This window comes from Panthera leo, chromosome D4 (assembly GCF_018350215.1).
Source record: "Panthera leo isolate Ple1 chromosome D4, P.leo_Ple1_pat1.1, whole genome shotgun sequence".
NCBI lineage: Eukaryota > Metazoa > Chordata > Mammalia > Carnivora > Felidae > Panthera > Panthera leo.
This window is the reverse complement of record NC_056691.1, coordinates 25,932,547-25,954,586: the sequence shown is the minus strand read 5'-3', so window position 1 is coordinate 25,954,586 and position 22,040 is coordinate 25,932,547. Positions and strand designations below refer to the sequence as shown.

At 44.2% G+C, this 22,040-nt stretch overlaps 1 protein-coding gene and 1 long non-coding RNA gene across 2 annotated transcripts in view; one reads left to right on the top strand and one right to left on the bottom strand.

Moving 5' to 3' along the window:
• The window catches only part of NTRK2 (neurotrophic receptor tyrosine kinase 2), a 331,708-nt gene that overhangs the window by 46,411 nt on the left and 263,257 nt on the right, over positions 1–22,040 (bottom strand). Inside the window, exon 15 of the mRNA XM_042912832.1 lies at positions 16,511–16,745. Coding sequence (XP_042768766.1) covers positions 16,511–16,745 — 235 coding nt within the window. The remainder of the gene's footprint in view (positions 1–16,510; positions 16,746–22,040) is intronic.
• On the top strand, positions 1,978–3,231 carry LOC122204957. The gene is made up of 2 exons (XR_006195852.1): positions 1,978–2,166; positions 2,709–3,231. It is a non-coding gene; the product is annotated as an uncharacterized LOC122204957 (long non-coding RNA).

Sequence of the window (22,040 nt, the reverse complement as noted above, 5' to 3'; positions counted from 1 at the left end):
CTCAAAGATTCCGTACCTCTGTCTTCCTGGAACTCTTATACCAGGTCAGATTCCTTTAATCGTAGATTCTTACAGACCTCAGGACATCTCCCTTATGATACTTATCACAGTTCTTATTTATAGATATTGAGATTATCTGATCAATGCCTGGCTCTCCAAATGGATCTTTAGTTCCACTAGGCTAAGATGTGTCTACCTTGGTGTACCTTTCCCCTCCTAGTGCACATAATAAGTCACTCAAAAACATTTGTTCAGTGAAATGACTATGCAATTCCTATTTTGATTCTCTCTATTCCATCAAGGGAATTGATCTTAAATCTAGAATAGGTGGAACAAATATGGTCAAGAGAAATCTGAAACTCAAAGGAAACGAGATAAATGGAAAGCTCAAGGTTGTATTTAAAAGAACATGTGTCTCCAGACATTGCTAAGCAGCGTCCCAGCCTACTTCCCTTGGCAGTATTAAGTTTGGCATCCACACAGACAGTGGGAACTAGGGAAACAAAGGAGCGAAGATGATGAAGGCACATGGACAAATGTTGACATGATTTTCAAAAAAGGGTGAAGAAGTAGGATTCCAGAAACCTCTGATAACTAAACATGACCTTTGTCCCAGGCTGAATTTTAACGGCAACTAGTTAAAGGTGGTTGGAAAGCACTTGGAAAAGGGAGAGGTGATAACTGGGAGCAAGGACAGGTCCATTAAGATGAAGTCATAGCAAAAGATCATCCAGCGTCTGTTGGGCTGAAGACGAGGGATTGCCACGGGCATGAAGTACACTGATCTCAACAAGACTCTTGGCAAAGTCTCCGGCAGTCTCCTTGAGAGGTAGAGACACGTGGGCTGAACCCATAGCTCCTCAAACACCAGTGTGTGCATGCCCAGCTTAACACTGCCCTGCCCAAGGCTGATTCACTGTCATGCCATTTATTTCTGAGATATTCTCTTTAAATGCTCATGTATAACTATAATGATGATAGCTGACATGTAAAATGCCCGCTGTGAGGTAGGCATTGTTTAAAGTGATTTAATCCTTACACAAGCAATCTGAGAAGGCGTTATCATGATTGCTATTTAACAGTAGAAGAAATTGAGGATTGTGATCTGAAGTGACTTATACAAGGTCACATAGTTAGTAAGTGGGTTCTGGAACTGTAATTTGAACTGAGGTGGTCTGGCTCTAGATACAAGTTCTTTACACTACCTCCCAACCCCTACTTCCATGCTTCACATGCTCTAGAATGATCCTAGCCAGCAGGACTTTATCATGACCGATGAATGAGCATCCGCTCATGGTTATGCAATGGTCTAAGGTAGAACTTGACCTATAATGCATCCACCCTTAAGGGATTCGTGGGTAGAATTCACAGGGTTCTATAAACTTGAATTGCTTCTAGTATTTACTCACAAAATCCCTCTCAAAAAGGTAACATTTCCTTCAGTTACAAACATGGACAACAAACCACAGTAGTATCAGCAGCGTATGTGAAGTTGCCACCGGTAGAAATTGGATATTTTTATATCACCTTGTTGTTGTAGGTATCTCAAAACATCATTTATGTTCATCATTTACGTTCAAATTATAGTGATTATGAGACCTGCCACCAGATCGCATCATTTACTTAGTTTTAACAAAAACACATGCATTATAATATCACACTATTTACATGTTATAACTGTACTGCAGTGTAACTGTGTTCCTTTGTAACTCTTCACATTTTGTGTTATGAATTTAAAGCCTTATTTGGAGAGGGCGTCTCTGGGCTTCATCAGACTGCTGGAAGGCAGAGCCCGGTCCTGTGGCGTCCAAATTGACTTATGCCACAATGTGTGTGGTTTATGCCATGACGGCTCCCATTTATGACATGTGTTTCATGCCCAGGCAAGTAGTTATGATTCATAATGGCTGACAAGAGGTAAACAAGTGATAGTTCTGGACCAACCACAAGGAGACAAAGGAAACATAGAAATGAAAATCTGCTTTCTGTGGTAGCAGCTAACATTGCCTTTAAGGGCATAGTAGTAGGAGTACAGAGTTCAGATCAGCAGGAAGTAGGGATCAAGGGAAATCCTTGGACATTCTCAAAGACCTCATAAACATCACTCTAGCTTGGGAGGGTTGGCCAACAGTGTATGAAGAGTGGCTGTAAAAATACTCATAGAAGGTAGGTCATAAATTCAGGAGACATAAAGGGAGGGAAAGTGGTGGTCAATGTATGTGTCCAAAGGCAGCGCCCTGGGACTCTTCCATAAAGATCTGAGACAGCACTCACATTTCTAGGAACTCGTCCCAGATTCAAGGATGTTTATCTAAGACAGCATTCCCCCACACATGGAAGGTAGAGCCCAGCATATGCCACAGATTCAGCTTCGTATATTTCCTACTTTCCACAGTGGCTTCATGACAGCACTAAGTAGCAGACAGCCTTCTATACCATTTTACTAAGATGGGAAGTAAGGTTCAGAGAAGTATAATGAGTTGTTCAAAGTCACACACTGCAGACATATTGCAGGTGAGAATGGATCAAGGCCTGCTGTCTGTTGGTTCCATGTTCCTTTGCATATTAGCCAGATTTGGAATCGGGAAAGATTCCAGAATCCCTCCTTAAGATCCTTAAGAAGGTCAGATTGGTTTTTTTTCTGAAGCCCCTTCCCAATCTACAAGGTTATGGTTCAGAAATTTAAAGTATCCCTTTTCCTCCTCCAGCCAATAAAGCTTTCAGACTTTGTCCTACACAGTGAGCCACTGTCCCAGATGAATCCGTAATGGCCACTCTCAGCAGAGCTCTGAGAATCTACCAGATGACACTTCACCAATTGTAGGGAGAAGACAGAGGAGCCTGAGGGCATCAGGGAGGTTCAGAGTGAGAAGAGTATGGTATTTTCCTTTGAGAACAGGGCTTCAGATGCCAGCTTTGCACCTGGATAAGCTGTGGCATCTCAGGAAAGTGACTTCACCTCTCCAAATATTACTCTCCTCATTTGTATTGTTAAAGAGGGGTGAGAAGGTTACATGTCAAGCTGAGAGATAAAAGGAGGCCAATAAACGTTAGTCTTCCTTACAAGACCCAACATCAACCCTCTAAGACGTTAACAAGAGTCTTTTAAGGTCACAATCCTTTCCTACAGTGAAGCCTAAAAAGTTTTCCAGAAGAAATTCACCTCTGCCCTTAAAGACGTGGGAACAATTCAGGTCTCTGGTTGCCAAAAGAAAACATGCAAATACTGGACTTAACTCACTCTGCGATTTCACTGTTGGGTAAATGTTCCCTCTCTACCCTTAAGATTGTACACCAATCCCTCTACACCCTTGCAAAACCCAGGAAGCTTTCTGTGCCATATGCACAGGCGAGGCATGAGCCCCGAGTCCTCCTCAGCCTCCGCTGCTGCTTCCCCGTCATCAGCAACATGTGAATGAACCAAATTATCTCCAGAGCTGAGGGCGTGGGCCACATAGCCAGGCTCCGCCGTCAAAGGAGCCCAGCGTCATGTTCTCCACCCCCTTAGGAGATGGCTGATGCTGTCATAGGGCTGTGAGGGAGGAAGCCAGCCTGGAAATGCCATGTAGGGAAGAAACTGTTCCATTTCAGTGTTAGGATTCTAAAATAGCTGCTAATAAAAAGCCTTCATACTGTGACACTTCAATACAGACACCCACAAGGATACCTTAACAAGCTGTTTGACTCCTTACAAGCCTTTTCTTGCTGCAGGGCCCCCACCAGTCACCCACACAGATATACAACCATGCAGTGACAGCGAAGGCCAGCAGGGGTCTGCCTAGACTGCAGACCAGCCTGGGAGACCTTGCTCCTTGCAGGAGGAAGGCATTGCTGCTCTGATGTTGGCTTGTCCAGGAGCATGTCACATCACTTCGAACCTCCTGTTTATTCTGTCTTTTTTTTTCTTTCCTCGTGTTGTCTTCGACAAAACATACCTAGAGAATGAGCCAAGCTCACCTCCTAGGATGATGGCGAGGGTTGGGTGGGGGGAGAGGAATCCTCAAATAATATTTCATTTACCAATTTGGAGATTCCATGGTTCAAAGAATCTAGACTCTGAGGGTAAGAATAGTAGGGTATGATTGTATGGTAGTAATTAACATTTAGAATCTTTCCCACTGCAAGTCCTAAAAATCCATTAATTATTGTAATACCATCTCCATCAGGAAAATAATGGGTCAAGTTTGAGAAAATTTTTAATAGCACCTAGCCTATTTTTAAAGCTTGATAATTAAGATCTGTTATAATGTTACCACTTGAATCTTTGCATAGATGAGCCCATGTTATGCCCTCAGCTACTTTCTGAAAATGCTGCTGATTAGGACCAGTGCCAATTCTTAAACTTAGCTACACATCAGACTTACCCAAAAAGCTTGCTAAAACTTAAAAAAAAAAAAAGAGCAAACCAGTTTTCATCCCCTTCCTCCAAGATGCTGAATTAGTTTGTCTAAGGTGAGGTTCAATAATCAAGATTTTGACAAAAGCACTGTGAGATATTGAGGTGTGCGGTCAAGCTCAGGAGCCCAGAAGTGGGGAGCTCTTTAGTACCAGGTAAGATAATACTGCTAGGCCTCCATTAGCATGAAAAGAATTTGTCTTACAGTCAGACATCACAAATAACGGTGTGTTTAAAAATTCTCTTAGTGGAGCACAAATTAGGATGTGATTTGTCTGCAAAGTAGAATTTCTCAGCTCCTATGTCTGTACTAAGTTCTTATGACCAATAAAATGATCAGCAAGAGAGAGACGCTGCCACAACTCTGCAGAGGGATCCATGCTATTATTTTTAAGGACTTCATGTGTGTCCAAGAATAGGTTAGGTGGCTGCAACAATCTCTGAGGGTTTATAGTTTTTCATATCTGGACAAATAGACCAAGCAGATATGGGAACTAATTACTGGAAGGCAGAATTTGTTTGTAATGTTTCTTTGTTTGTTTAGTGAGAGAGAGAGAGAAACAGCATTAATGGGGGAGGGGCACAGAGAGACGGGAAGAGAGAGAGAGAGAATCTCAAGCAGGCTCCACACTGTCAGCACAGAGCCCGACTCAAGGCTCCATCCTACGATTGTGAGATCATGACCTAAGCTGAAATCAAGAATTGGACACTCAACTGACTGAGCCATCCAGGTGCCCCTGGAGGACAGAATTCTAAGAAAGCTTTACAGAGTGTTGAGAGAGGAAGTCAAGTCATACTTGGATTTAGGAGTGATTTCTATCCTAAAGACCCATCATGATGGATAGCAGTGTTACTTCCACACTTCCAAGAAGAATACCATACCATCTTTCTTGGAACCTCCTTTTAGGCAGTTATAAACAGTAAGACCCTAGTGAGTGCCTCATACCGTGTGAAACATTACGGAGGTCAAAATTAGAAGATAAGCATCCTGCCCAAGAATCACGTGTAATTGGATCACCTAGTCTTGGTTGTAACTGTGGTCACATGCAATAGTCTTTAAATTCCCACCCTACCCCACCTGCTATTCTTTCCTTAAGATCCAGGTCAAATCTTGCTTCCTCCAGAGAACTTTCTAGATTTCATTCCCACATTCCAATAAAAAACAATTTATCTCTACTCATAACATGTATCACACTATGTAGCATCAGAGTGATTCATTTATGTGTTTTCTCCTCAGGAGGCTTGTCATCTTCTTTAGGGAGCAGAACATGTCTCACTCAGTATCTACAAATTGGAAAGGCATTGCTAAGAGCAATGTATACAGTACCAGCTTGGACTAATTCATTTCTCCATCCAAGGTGTTCTGTCCCTGACCATAGGACAAAGACCGTGGGAAAATGTAAACAGTGTGGACATTATTAATATTTCAACCCACATATTTTTTCCCAAAGCCTCCTTGAACCAATTCACAATTTGATCCTAGGGAATCTCTCAGAGGTAACAGGAAAGCTAAGATAATTTCCTCTTGCTCAATACTCACTGGAGATGGAGAAAATCTACTCTCTTACTTAAGTAATAATCTTGTGTAGGCAGGAAAACTTTAACTGTAGAAGAAGTATTATGTAAATGCAAGTTATTTAATTAGAAAGGAAAACAAAAAGCCTTTACAGGAAGTAGCTGTTCTAAAGAGGTGGGAGAACTTGTTTTCTTTGCTGCAGCTTATAAGTGGTTCACTAATAGATTTTTGGAATGACATATTCATCATCAAGAGAGATGGCAACTGTCTTCAACTGCTAGGCAAGATGGAGTAACAGAGAACAGATTTACCTTCTCATGCGAAATAAGTAAAAAATGGCTTAAATTCAGATGAAACAATTATTTTCAAGACACTAGATAACAGACAGTGGAGGACAATGATCTGTGAGAGATGAGAAACAGATACGATGAATCTTATGATTGTTAAGCCTAATTTGTTGAAAGAGACAGAGGTGGGGAAAACCAGATGGAGATCGGCCAGCTCCCTAAGTTCAAGAGTTGGGAGCTGAGAGTCTGGGGAGATCAAGGCAGCTAGAGTGGAAAGGACAGAATTCTGGAAAAGGGAGAGCTGTACACAGAAAGAACGCTGAAGATCTGCAGAAGGTGCCACTTGAGTATTCAGCTGAGCACTCAACAGTGCATGCACGTGCATACACTATCAATGGCTGGGAAAGAATTCTTAGCCCAGGGGATCAGTGGAAGCCCAGTGCTCACAGAAGGTCAGAAACAGTGCTGATTCCCATGAAGAGGGTGAAAACCTCATGATTCATGGGGACTTGGGTAGAGTGCCAGTAGATCTTGTCTCAGTAACAAGGAATTATTAGCTCTAAAGTAAGCACTGGTCAGTCCTGCCTAATCTTAATAGCAACACACAAAGAAATCAAACTGTTTCAAGGCAATATAACCACATTCCAGAACAAAGCACAAAAGTATTTATAGGAATGAAAAAATACCCAGTACCAAACAAGATAAAATTCACAATGTCTGGCATCCAATCTGAGATTACCAGGCATACAAAGGGAGTAGAAAAATATGACCCATCGTTAGGAGAGAAATCAACCAGTGGAAATTGATCCAAGACTGGCACACATGTTAACACTAGAAAAAGCATACTGAAACATTATTATAAATGTACTACATATGTTTAAAAAATTAACTAGAGGCATGGACAATATAAGAAAAGCCATACTGAGCTTCTAGAAATGAAAACTATAATGCATGATATTAAAAATACACTGTTTGGGAAGAATGGAAAAATAGACGTCGAAGAAGAAAAGATTATGGAACTTGAAGATACAGTAATAGAAAATATTGAAGATGAAACACACAAAGAAAAGAGAATCCAAAAACACAAAAGATTTCAGTGAATCATGAGAGAGTTTTAAATGGCTTAATATGAGTCAAATTGGAGTCCCTAGGTGGTGAATAAGAGAAAGAGAAGAAATATTTGAACAAGTAATGGTCAAAAACTTTCCAAATTGATGGCAATTGTAAGGCCGCAAGTCCAAGTAATCCAAAGCATCCAAGCATAAGAAACATGAATGAAACTATAAGAAGGCACGTTCTAATCAGATTTCTCAAGACCAGGAATAAAGAAATTATTTTAAAAGCAGCCAGAAAAAAAAGAAACATTGTACACAGAGGAAAAAAGATCTCCCACTGAGAAATTCCAGTAGTTTAATTTTTTAACGATTATGTGCCACTTCCATTTATTGTTCTCAACAACTTTTAAAGGCAGGAACTCATTGCAAATAAATACACAGAGGCCACAAGGGTGCATAGGGTGAGTATGACATGATTTTCTTTACTCTTCCCAAAGTCATTCACTTTCGCTTCCTTTCATTCTATAGCAGAATCCCAGTTTTGTTTAGGTCTTTTACTGAAATGTCACACATCTTTTGGTTCCTTCTTCCCTAGAGTAGACTCCCAGTTTTGTATAGGTTTTCAGTAACAAGCCATTGATTTCTGCAAGCCTGTTCAGCACTTAGTCTTTTTTAAAAGTTTATTTATTTTGAGAGGGAGAGAGAGGGAGAGAGAGCAGGAGGGGCAGAGAGAGATGGAGAGAGAACACCAAGCAGGCCCAGCACTATCAGCACAGAGCCAGATGTGGGGCTCGAACTCATGAACTGTGAGATCATTGACCTGAGCCAAAACCAAGAATTGGACGCTTAACTGACTGAGCTACCCAGGTGCCCCATTTTTTGTTCAGCCCTTAGTCTTGCCCCACCTGTGACCAATGAGGTCACCATGAGGAGGCATCTGTCGAGGGGATGTTCTGGGAAAGACTTACTTTCTGATGAGAAGAATGTACACAAGAAGAAATTATCTGCTCCCTGAAGCCGCTCCACCCCCATTCTCCCCTAATTGAAGTTTTGATGTGCTTGGAGTAGCTGCCACCACCTTGCAGCCATGAGGAAAAGACCAAGGAAACAGCAAGTGCCAACCCCCAGCCCTGGCACTGGGTGGCCTGTGAATCAATCAGAAGCTGCCCACATATGAACTTCTTGTCATGCTAACGAAGACAACTCCCTATCTGCTTCGGCCACTGCTAGCAGCATATTGCTACCTTCCGCTAAATTCATTCTTCACTGATAGAAACATAAGATTAGAAAAGAGAAATCAGATTTGACTCCCTGCCTTGAGGACCTCAGTCCAATTTTCTTTCCTTTATACCCCAACTAACTCTTCGTCACCAGCTTTTTAAGGGGTTCTGGTGTGAGTAATGAAAAAACGTGGAATGTCACAGGCGTTAACAGCTGAAGACTGACTGCTTCAAAAAAGGGGGAGAAAGTACCTGCTGAAGATGCCTCTTAGCACTTTGAGGAATAAGAATCCAGCTGGCGCTTCCGGGCCAATGAGCTATGGCCTCCCTTCATTCCCACAGCACCTGACAGCGTATTTAATTTCTGCAGGTAGCACTTCCATGCAAAAGTGGACAGGCTAGTGACCCCAGGGATAAAGGACTCAGGAGACTAAAAAAAAAAAACGCAAGGGAGATTTATTCCACGTCCTGCTAACAGTCTTCATCAGTCTTCACTGGGAAATGAATGGGACCAGGGACCCGGGCAAAAAATTTGCAGGCCAGTTCTTCTATGCTGGCCTTGGCCACTTTCCATACCCCTTCTTCAAAGGTCACATGGCATAGTGACATATTATTAAAGGCTCTGAGGAGACCTGCAGCACGGAAAATGATTACTTATCTTAGTGATTACGGATCTCTTTTCCTTGCGAACACCACCGACAGCTCACGGGCCCAGTTTGAGAGATGCTGCTCTACTCTAGGAGTGGGGATTTGGGGATCTGTTGGGCAGATCTATTTTCATAAGCTGACAAAATGCAATCTGACATGTTTCTTTCTGGCATAAAAACTCTCAGTGGCTCCCTGCTGCCAAAAGGACCAAGTCCAAAGTCTTTGGCATGGCAAACAGGTACCCGCGAAATCTGATAATAGTCTCAATAGCCTACTTTGTTAGCCTGCCTGCAAAGATTGCATGCAAAAGAGCCCCCATTCCCTGGCCACACACCATGGTGTTTACACTGCCATCTCCTTCCATTGCTCCCTCCCATGCCAACAATGTCTCCCTCCCCACCTGGCGTGGGTCCTCTTGCCAGAAGAACAATTTGGGGTTCATATTTTATATGCTAGCTCAACCGTCACACCTCGGTGAGCCCTACTCTGATTCCCAAAGTAGGCTGGTGGCTTCCTCTTTAGTGTACATGTCTCTTTTACAGCATTTATCACAATATCACGGGTCTGAGATCTCCTCCGAGTCACAACCCATGTGTCTTTTTTATCTGGATGCCTTTAGTATCTAGTAAAGTATCTAGCACATAGTAGCTGCTTCATACATGTGTGTCGAACAAATGAATGAATGAATGAATGAATGAATGAATGAAATGACACCCACCCTCTTGCAACACCAAAGCATATGTAACAGGCTCTTAGGAAGGCTTGAATACAAATTAAGCCAATTTAGAATCTTGAGATAATTTATGCAAATCTAGTTTAATATAGAATTAGTCTGAACTCAATGTTCTGATTTCTCCCCGGCAGACAGGTTCCTCTGAACTGTGCTCTCTCTGAGTGTGGTGCAAAGCATACATTGAAGATGATTTCATAAAGTAAACAAGCTCTTAAGTTTCTGGGGCCACTTTAATCAAAAGACGTTAAATGGCAAGGTCTACAAGTGGTCCTGTGGAAGTTGAGTGATTGTGTATCATGTATTAAGGGGGAAATTAAGGAAATGATGTATGCAAAAAAGAGTTAATGACATTCCTCTATCGGGAAGGGACTGTGTTGCCTCTTAAAATGAACAATGTGCCTGGTTTCAAACATTCTAGGAGGAGTATACCACAGGAGATTTTTCTTTTCTTTTCTTTTCGTTTTTCTTTCCTTTTCTTTTTTCTTTCTTTCTTTCTTTCTTTCTTTCTTTCTTTCTTTCTTTCACTATAGTGTAAGTGCAAATAAGTTTTAGCTCTGGGATCTCTACTGAAAAGATAAGGACATGCCTCTCTCCCTACTTTTACTTCCTGAAGCCAGGGCTCCCAGCCTCAGGGCCAGGCCCATCTGCAAATCTGAGTATCTTCTTTATTCTACAGGGCTAAAAAGTCACACTCATAAAGGCATTTCCTGATTCATGTCCTGTTCAACAATCATGCATTGGCCACCTAGTATGTGCCCTACCCAGTGGCGGTCTCTATGGTTACAAAGATGTGTAAGACTTGTCCTCTTCCTGCTCCCATGTTAGTGAGAAGACACATATATGCACAAATTTCCATGATGCAATGTGCTTATGCTGTGATATTTATTTATATATTGGTGAGAATGCATTTATTAATGAGATACATTTTTTAAAAACTTGAGTATAGTTGACACATGTTTTGGGTGTATGTAGCATAATGTATAAACTTGTCACATCACTATGCTGTAATGCTTATTTATATGAAGTGTGGAGGTACTATGGATTTGTGAGTGATTATTCTGCTTGGAGGAAATCAGGGAGGAGGGGAAACAGGAATTGTGTCTTAAGAATTAGCAGGTGGGGGAGTGCCTGGGTAGCTCAGTCGGTTAAGCGTCTGACTTTGGCTCAGGTCATGAGCTCACGGTTGGTGAGTTCAAGCCCCGCGTTGGGCTCTGTGCTGACAGTTTGGAGCTTGGAGCCTGTTTCGGATTCTGCGTCTCCCTCTCTCTCCTTCTGCCACTCCCCAGCTTGCACTCTGTCTTTGTCTCTCTCAAAAATAAAAAATAAATAAATAAATAAAATAAAATAAAATAAAATAAAATAAAATAAAAGAATTAGCAGATGGGGCGCCCAGGTGGCTCAGTTGATTAAGCGTCTGACTCTTGATTTCATCTCAGGTCATGATCTCATGGTTCCTAAGATCAAGCCCTGCATGGAGCTCTGCCCTGACAGCACCCACCCTGCTTGGAATTCTCTCTCTCCTCTCCTTTCTGCCCCTCCCCTGCTCACATGTTCTCTCTCTCTCTTGAAATAAATAAACATTAAAAAGATAAAAAGAATTAGCCCGCATTCACCAGGGAGATTCAGTGCTGTTCTCCATAAAGGGAATGACATTGGTATTTTACACAATAAACCACTAAGCACATTTGTGGAATGAATCAAGATTGATCAATCAACCTATCAATCAATCTATCAATTGATCTTTCTAGAAACACTCATATTGCACAACAAAATTCCTTAAAAACTAAACACATTCTTCTCAATACCAAGGTATGAAAGTTAACGCTTGATTATTTCTTATGTGTTTCTCTGGTTCTTAAGTTATGTAAACCTTCCCCTAGCCTCTGTGATTCAGGACTTTATTTTCCAGTTGATACTGACATTCAAATCAGTTCTTCTAGCTACTTGTTACATTTTCTGATTTTGGTACAATCCATCTTCTTTTCTTTCTGCAGTTAATAAATTGGTATTGAGCACCTAAAGATGATTTCTTAGACGTTGTTGCTGGTATCACTTTAATACTTTAGGATTCTGACCATGGCCTTGCTTAGCCCATATATACTCACTTGCCTTTTTAAACGTCCACCATAAATTAACTTGCCTATTCTGCTTCCTTCTTTTTTCTCCTTAAGTGGAAGGTGAATTAAAGGATGGTCTCTCTTACCTCCTCAACATAAAACTAAACCCCAAAGGGGAACAGGATTTCAAAGTTAGGATTTCAGATCTTCAGGGCTCTCTCCTCACCAATAGATCACATTCATTTTAAGCACACATTGGACCCAAAGAGTGAAAATCACCAAGGTGCACTTCAGGAAAATTTCAGTGGAACCACTGTGGCTCAGCAATGACCAAGAAGAGTGAGCTCCTCAGTTTCCAAAAGGCAGAATGTGGCAGAAATCTGGTTCAGATGTTTCCTAAATGCTAGGTTTTGCCAGTGAAGGGAAGGAATAAAAACCAAATAAAAGACTGGTACTGCAGAGCTGTTAATGAAAACAATTCAGAGGACATAAATGCTAGAGTAATTTTGAACTCGCCATATCAGGCTGGTTTCAATGCAAATGTACTGTTCCGATTTCTCCCTTCCTCGGGAGGATATAATTAGCTCAGCTGCAACAGGGTGGAAGCCTTGAGGCAGCCGTTTCCTGGGGCAGCCAGCTCCCCCATGATGGAGGAACAGCTGCCACATGCCTCTCCTGCCACGGATTGCACGGAGCTGTGGCCACCCCACCAGGTTGCTCATAAGCCACCACGAGCAGAAGGCTCAGGTTGCCAGGGGGATTGGCTCTTGCTTAAAGATAAGGGACATGTTGCTCCTCAACCTAGTTGACTCCAGGACTAATCACCATTCTTCCAGAGAAGATAGCTGTGGCAGACACAAAAATCCTTCCCTGCTGTTGTGGCGGAAGAGATTCTTAACATAGGTGATGACGGCCCCCACCAGCTACGGCAGTTCCTCCCCTTGGGGTCTGATGCAGGCTCTTGGAGAGGATAGGAAGTAAATAATGAAGGGAAACACACTTCAAGTGCTGGCCCAGGAGAAACCCAAACTCTAAAGAAAGCACATTCCCCAGCTACAATGACAAGGAGGATGAAAACACACCATGTTGGGAAGGGGATAAATGGCAGGGCCTAGAGAGGATCCGACTGGTGGAAAGCAAGAGCGCTCTGGGAAACAGCCATTGCAAGATGGCGCTGGAGTTCACCTGCAGAAACAGCAACGGCTTCTTCTTGTCCATTTGGCAGACTCAACAGAATGGAACCCACTGATTTGCTTTTGATATTTTAATAAGCAAAAACATTCTACAAATGAGTTCTAGGATGATAAATACTTTCATGGAACCAAAAGGTAAACAAGAATTTGTTTTCTTACTATCAAAATTGTCAGGTCTTACATCCATCATCCACTTTCTTACCCCCTTCTGCCCACCCCCACCTATAGCAAAGGCCAATGTAAGGCTGGTTCTTCTTCCTCATCTGAAGGATGAACAGGCAAATGGACATACAGATCCTGCAGCCACCACTGAGTACTGATCATGATGGGAACAGGGTGGGGGGTGGGGTTAAAGAAATGTGACATCTGAAGCACATTTGCTAATGACTAGGATAGTTCCAAGAACATTCAACAAATAACGAGACTGGGAATCGTAATCTCTTCTAATGAATTCAGAAAAAAGTACTTCGGGAAAATGTCTCCTAAGTGGTGAATTTTCTTTTAAACAAATGTTAACAAAATAAGATAGATGACAAACAACAATACTTTTATAATGCGTACATAATCCAGACTAACTTCTTACGTTCATAATAATGGTCACTATTTTACTAGTATTTTCCTTTTTGGGTGGTTTTTTTGAAGAGATGAGATATAATTTATGTACCATAATCTTTACCTTTCTAAAGTACACAATTCAGTATGTTTATAAATATACTAGATAACCACCACCACTATGCACTTCTAGAACATTTTCGTCACTGCAAAAAGAAACTCCACATCCAGAAGAAGTCACTCCTCATTCTCTATTCTCCCAGCCATTGGCAACCACCGATCTACTTTCTGTCTCTTTGGATGGGCCTCTTTTGGACATTTCATATAATGGAGTCACATATGTGACCTTTTGAGTCTGGCTTCCTAATTTACCATAATGGTTGCATTAAGGTTCATCTGTGTTATAGCATGAATCAGTACTTCATTCCTTCTTCTTGGTCAATAATATCCCATTGTATGGATCACCACATCTCGCTTAGCCATTTATCAGTTGATGGGCACTTAGGTTGTTCCCACTTTTTACCTGTTATGGACAATGCTGTTATGAACATTTATGTACACGTTTTTATGTGAACGTATGACTTCAGCTCTCTTAGGGACATACCTAGGGGTGGAATTGCTGAGTTACACCATGAGTCTGTGTCGAACGTTTTGAGAAGCTGCCAAACCATTTGCCCAGGCAGCTGCACCACTTTGCATCCCTACCAGCAGCACGAGGTCTCTGATTTCTCCACATTCCTGTTAACACTTGTTATTGTCTGCCTTTATTACAGCCATCCTGGGGAGTGTGAAATGGTATCTCACTGGGGCTCTGATTTACATTTCCCCAATGACTAATGATGTTGAGCATCTTTTCATGTGCTTATCGGCCATTTGTGTATCTCCTTTGGAGATGCCTCTCTTAAAAAGTTTGCCAATTTTTTAAATTGGGGGCTTTATATTCTTACTACTGAGCGTTTCTATATTCTTCCTCTGATTTCTTTTTTCTAGAGGTTGTAGAAGGGGACAATGGACTCCACCTGGCCCCGTCCTGGCTTTGGGAATGAAGCATGATTTTATCCATTTGGATCAGGATAAAGTTGAAAAACATTTATTGAGTACTTATTTTGTGCCAAGCATTCTAAGACCTTTATTGACTTACTGCTAAAGAGAAAGCTGTTGCTTTGGCCACATGCTTTTCCCTTCGATGTTCAATCAGATCATTAAAGCTTTTCTTTAGGGAAGCACTCATGTGGTTCTTCATCTCTTGAGACCAAGAGATGTCCCCTACCCCTCCTCTCACCAAAGGAGCAGAGCTAGCAGTGGAGATGCATCCACTGGCAGGTAATATCTCCTGCCAAAGTTTAGATATCTAGAACAGACTAGTCATCCCTAGACTCAGAACAGGTGCTTTGAAGCTCCATTTTAAACATCTGAAGTTAAGACCATGCTCACGTTTCCTACAAATACACCCAAGAGACTCCTTTTCAATTTGGTTCCCACTCTTCCTTTGCCCCACAAAGGAATGTGTGGCAATGCTGTGGGCAATGCTTCCCAAGGTGACCAAAGGAGGAAACCCCACAAAACAATCTACAGAGGAATATGCAGGAGAGCAATGGATTCATTTTCTTAGACTACTTGTAGTGATGTTGGCTTAGCTAAAATGCAGAGGCATGAGAAGTGAGTAAGGCTGCAAAGAGGGGCATAGGAAACAGACAAGGCTCCTCAAAAGTAAATCATGAAGGGATGAACAAAGGTAAGGAGAGGCATTCTCTCTACCAGTCCTACCTTATTATGAAAGCTAGCTGAGTTCTGTGTTTTACCTTCTTAGGCTCTGTACACACACCACATTTATTCCTCTTCCTTCCTATTCTCTTTCTCTGCCCTTGAAAATCAGGTAAAACCACAAGGGAAGCAAATTGAGGGTTTGACGTGGTAGAACACCACTTCAAACCTTCACTTTAATTATCATGACTTCAAGGTTTCCAGAAATGTCCTTTTCCTCTCCTACCAAGATCCAAATCCACCTTGCCAAGGGGACCAATTCCAGGTGATCAGGGGATTTGAGTTGTTGTCTATAACTCTAGCCCCCAGTGCTTCAAGTGCTGGAACCCCAGCCAGGGGTGGCACTATTCAGTAGGAGGCAGAACAGAACCTCTTCCATCTCACCAAGAAGGCCACCAGCTACCCCACTTTCCACCAAGATGGCTCTGGGTGGTAACTTCCAAGGTCTACCATGCTATTATTTATGTGAACAAGTTCATCTTCAGCCACACCTCAAACAGAGACTCCAGGAGTAATTTCACGGAATCAAACCCAAACCTCAAAACCCTTTAACCTCATGCCAACCAGGAATTCTCCCAAGCCCTGGGGCTCCCCTGGAGGAAACATTCATGGTGAGGGCTTTTCTCTTGGAGATATCACACACCACTCTGGAGAGCCATGGAAGCCACAGGATGGGTTTTATTGGCTGAGTTGTGTTCCCTCCAAATTTGAACCCCCAGTGCCTCAGCATATAGCTGTATTTGAGACAGGGTCTTCGAAGAGGTAATTAAGTGAAAATGAGGCTGTGGGCAGGGCCTTCATCTAATCTGATGGTGTCCTTATAAGATGAGGAACTTTAGACACAGAGAGAGACACCAGGGATGAGCACGCAGCAAAAAGACCATACGAGAAAGGCACTGTCTGTAAGCCAAGGGTCAAAGCAACCCTGTCTTCACCTTGATCTTGGACTTTTAGGCTTTAGAGAAAATAAACGTCTGTTGTTTAAGCCCCTTGTCTCTGGCATTGTGTTACAGCAGCCCCAGCAAATGAATACAAGGGCCTCCCAGGGAAAGAGGGCCCTGGGGGCTCCCGGTGGGCACAGCCACTCACCCTGTAGTAGTCAGTGCTGTACACGTCCCGGGACATCCCGAAGTCCCCGATTTTCACCAGGAGGTTCTCACCGACCAGGCAGTTCCGGGTGGCCAGATCTCGGTGCACAAAGTGTTGGGACGCCAGGTAGACCATGCCCGCCGCGATCTGCTGGGCGATGTGCAGCATCTGGGACTGCGTCAGCTCTGTCGGTGGGTTGCCTTCGGCCATCAGCACAGCGTCAGGCCCGTGGGCCCTGTGGAGGACATGGAAGGCGTTGCTGGAGCCCCAGCTTTTTCCTCCAGGGGCCCTTTGTTCCCATCAGCTGCTGGGGCTCAAGGGCTGCGTGACTTAGCTAAAGAGGGGGGAAGGATGCTTCACCCACAGGTGCACCCCTAAAGCCTTGAGAGCACCCAGGCTTCATTTCCCAGGGCATCTAGAATTCCCAGGGCCATGTGGACCTGAATGGTACCCTCCTCAACACACACACAGAGGTGTACATTTTAGGGGCTCCAGAGCTGGGCTGGGGCCAGGCACTGGCCAGAGCCCCTGACCTGAGAAGCAATGGAGAAAGAACATAAGGGGAGAGTTTGGCTCTCTTGAAGCGATGGGTCATCGTGCCTTAGTGGGAACCCCAGCCCTCCCCTCTCAGCTATATGCTTCGGCCAAGTGCCCCCAACCTGGGCCAATGCCTCTAGAGTGACCCCACCAGGGCCAGAGCTCTTTCAAGCTGCCCTCTCTCTTTCAAGCCCAACTGAGCAGAATGTCAGGGCACCCTCAGACATCATTCCCTGTGACAAATCCCATCTCCTCCTGCCCACCCCTCCCCCCACCTCCAGCTCGGCATGTGCACTGGCCACCACATGGAGAGCTTTTTGAACCACAATACATTGATCCTTTTACTGGGCTGAGTTTTATCCTTTCCACTATGGAGGGGGGGGAGGGTGTAGAGGGAGTATGGTATTTTATATCTTCTTTTTCTTACTTTTTTTTAAAGATTATTTACTTAGAGAGAGAGAGAGAGAGAGAGAGAGAGAGAGAGAAAGAGAGTACAAGCAGGGAAGGGGCAGAGAGAGAGGGAGACAGAGAGAATCCCAAGAAGACTCCACACTGTCAGCGCAGAGCCTGATGCAGGGCTCAATACCACAAACTGTGAGGTCATGACCTGAACGGAAATTAAGAATCGGATGCTTAATGGACTGAGCCACCCAGGCGCCCATATCTTCTTTTTCTTCTGTCTTATGCACTTGGCCTTTTCCCAGTTGTGTGATGACTTAAGGTATCTAAACACTGGCATGTGCTTTTTTTGGGGTGGGGTGTCCCACAGTGAGGATGTGCCCTCAGCCCCGGCAGTCCCCACTCTGGAATCCTGCCAAGACCAGTGTTGCTGCCCCTGATGGCTCTGTAGAGCAAAGAGTAAAGGGTCCCTTTCTTCTAGAAGCTTCTGTGGAGGGGTCAAAGGGGTTCTCCCTCCCAGAGGCAAATAAGGGAGAAGATTTCCTTCAAGACAGTTGGAAGCACTCAAAATAAATATAGAAGATTTTAAATGGATTTTAAAGTGGACGACCCCACCTGCAGTGTTCCAGAACCGTATGAGAATTTGCAAATAAAAGAGGCTGAATGATCCCAGAACTCTCTGCTCCTTCTGTCTCTTCGTACCACCCAGACCTACCTCAGTCAGATGGTCTCAAACTGCGGGTGGAAGTGCCTCCTTCCTGGCTCCAGCCCACAGCGATTCCCCTTTTCTGGATTTCCAAATCTCTTACTCTCGTATTCCCTTAGAACAAGCACTGGAGGGGCACCTGGGTGGTTCAGTCGGTTAAGCGTCTGACTTCGGCTCAGGTCACGATCTCACGGTTGGTGAGTTCGAGCCCTGCATCAGGCCCTGTGCTGACAGATCGGAGCCTGGAACTTGCTTTGGATTCTGTGTCTCCCTGTCTCTCTGCTCCTCCCCTGCTCACTCTCTGTCTCTGTCTCTGTCTCTCTCTCTCTGCCTCTCAAAAATAAACATTAAAAAAAAAAAAAAAAAGAACAAGCACTAGACAAGGAGGAGAGGAGTTTTCCAGCACCAGGATCTAGGGAAGCTTTGAACTTGTCCAGTCTGTAATTTCCCATCAGTCAAACATACAGATATTAGGCTGGGTGATCCTGTAGGTCCCTCGTGTCTCTAAATATCTGCGTTGAACCATTCCCAGGGAGGGGCTTCCTGTTTTTGTGCAAGGAGGTTCTGGTGCCTGTCACCTCCACTCAGACCCAGCCCCTAGTGCCTCCCCGTTGTAGCACTGAGGAGCAGTGTGGGGAAATGCCCTGGGGCTCTGTTCAGCTCAAAACCTCTGGGCAAGGCTCAGGGTATCCAAACGGAATTTGAATCCCATCCTAGCACACTAGCTGTGACCTCAGGTGACCTGCAGAACTGCTCTGGACTGTCTCCTCATTCTGTAAAGAGGGGGTACCCACCGCACCCTCCTAAGCTCATCAATACGAGCAATAACTGAGAGCTTGCTTGGGCTTTCGTGCAAAGCCAGCACTAAAGATTGCTCCAATGTTGTTCTTCCCAGCACCCAAGGGGGCCAGGGAAAGAGGGGAAAGTGGGAATGTTGTCTCTTATTACAGGACTCAAAGCCCTGACTGTGACTTCAATACCAGCAGAGAGACCTAGAAGAACACACAAACTATGAGAAATCCTGAAATATCCCGAGAATCTAGGCCAGGATGGAATCTCCTTCATGGATCTAAATCAACGAGTGAAATAACGTTGCCGATTTGCCAGGAATCTAGACCCTTCTAAGAATCTATCAGTTGCAAAGTCTCCAGAGAAGACAGAGGCCAGTGCCATAGGCCACCTGTGCACAAAGCCCCATGCTCCAGCCTTACCCTCCGAAGGCCCCAGAAAGCTGTGACTCCCCAGTGCCTTCTGCACTCTCTGATACCACGTGCAGGTTGGGGCAGGCTCTGGCACGCTAAATACTCACATGCTTGCTTGTGAGTATTTAGCAGGACTCCTTGTAATGGGAGACGCCTCTGCATGCTTTCTTGGAGCAGAAAGTCCTGCTGTAAGAGGGCAGGTGAGTCTTCTAACCAAGTTCTCAAGAGGAGTATAAATGAACTTAACACAGCAGCTCTCTGCTTCACTCCTCAGGTGACCCTGCAGCTCTTAGAAATCCAACCATGTTTACCTCTTCCAGGAGAACATGCCTTAAGAGGGGAAAAACACCAGTAGCACCCCGCTTGAGGAGCGGGAAGGCTCAGTGGGCTTCTAACGGGGGAAGCTGTTCACCGTTCCTCCGCTTATTCTCTCCAAGTGTGGGTTACAGCGGGCACTTAGCCACACTGTCTGGCTCCAGAATGCCACGGCACACTACCTTCCTTCTGAGTTTTATCAACAGCTACCCCAAGAGGAAGTATTGCAGTGCTCTATGGGTTTTGCAGCCAGGGTCTGTGGGTTTGAATCTCAGCTGTGTCACTCACCAGCATCGTGACCCAGTTTTTTGGACCATAAAATGGGAATAATGGTAATCATAGTTTATTAAGTTTATGCAAGTTAAACCACTTAAATTGCTTAGAAGGCTCAATAATATTAGCTGTTATTGCTTGGAAAAGCCTTATCTCTCTTCCTCTTGTTGGAAAGGAATTCTGGAGAGATTCCAATAGGCAAAACTGTCATCTCCTTGCCAGCAAGAACTATGTTTTACTCCTCATTTCCTGGCCAACCTAGCAGAGGACTTGGCCATGTTGGTACTCAATGTATGGCTTCGGGGTGAATAAAAAGAGTGAGAGGAAATTGTAGACATCTGTCTTTATAGGCCAGTGCCAATGATGCTTGGGGACATGTTCATGGTGGTTTAGGGGCTAGACTCCCTTCCAGAAAGGGAGGGCAGACTATAGTTCAGAGCACATTATTGTGCCTAAGAACCTGATTCTTGGCATTGAATACCTCTTGAAACCAGAGTCCATCAGATTCTGAGATCAAGCAGAAGAGATTCCTAAAAATCAGGTGCCTGCTTCTTCTGGAAGCAGGAAGGAGAGCTAAGGAGAGGTTGGTTGAGCCAAAAGCGAAAGGATCAACACACGCGTGTGCGCGCGCACACACACACACACTTGGTTACATACGCATGCATACACGTATGTGCACACGCAGTGTGAGCTCACAGAAGCATTTCATTGCATATGGGTGAATATGTTTGGTTGTATTATGCTACAGTTTTTGGAAAGCACCATCTTTAAATAGACAAGTAGCTGAGATCATGGGAACAAGGGAGAAATACTTCTAGGAGCAGCTAATTTTCCTCCTTTCACATCAGAGCTGAAAGACAAAAGCTACCATCATCATCTCTTATCACCTACAAGAAAAACCTTGCAGGCACAGAGTAGTGCATCAGGATGATGGTCTCTGAACACCAAGTGTCAGCTACACATCCCTAATTTCACTGGCTTTCCTCCCCCCACCCCCCACCACAATTGTAAGCAAGGCAGAGCACGGGGACCCATCCCAGCAAGAGGACTAAATTGCACACATATTCATGAGGCTAGAGACGGCAAAAGTGATCCAGAAGGTGCAAACCACATGATGGCATTTTCTAAGCACAGAGGTACACTGCCCCCTCCACTGTTCTCACCGTGGTGGACTTATTATGTAAACAGCACAGTTTCTGAATCTTCCAGGGGCTGCACGAAGTGACTACCTGGTGCCCTTTTCTGGGGAAAGCCCTTTCCAGCGCCCCCAGAAACTGGAGAAGGATAGAGAGGTGTAGGTCACCGTAACACAAGAGGTATAATATCTCCAGCATTGTGGATCCCTCAGCGTGGCAGAGAGGGAGGACAGCGGGGACAGCATCTACCGATTATCTGGCACCACAATAGTCTTGACACTAGTCCTCTATGTGGGCATTATTATACCCCTTTTACTGAGGCTGACATCTTTCTCGTTTGTCCTAAATTCTACTACCTACTGAGATATCACAGGTAGCACACTTGCTAATCTTTCAAAGTTGAGGGGCAGCTACATTGGAAAGACAACTGCATGTTAGAGCCAGAGGTGACACAGAGAGAATCTAACTCAGGTCCACGTGGGCTGAGGATCCAACCAAGCAACACAGCTGCTGATGCAGACTGGGGAGGAGAATCCAGTCTCCCCAGCCCACGCTACTGGGAATCTCACTCTTTCCACTCATGATCTTAAACGGGTGGGTTCCATTCGTTCCCCTGCTCAATGCAAATAAAAGCATTCCTTGGTTTCCTTCAGCAAGGAGTGTGTGGATCAGCTCATTTCTTCTGTCCCTTGGGAGGTGCAGGAGGAGAACACTGAGCGGGAACCCTAGCTGGGTGACCACGGACTTCTCTGTCTTACCCAGTGTAGCTCTCCCAGTGATTCCCTTCGCGGAGGCAGTTGGTTTACCAGTAGATATCATCACCAGTGGAATTCGAGCTTCTCCTTGTTGAAAACTTCCTATTTGCTTCTATGCTAAGAGTTTTCTGTACTTATCCCAACTTAGTCCTCATATCTGCCCTGCTAGCTCCGTATCACTACCTGAACAGCTGAGACACTTGCCCA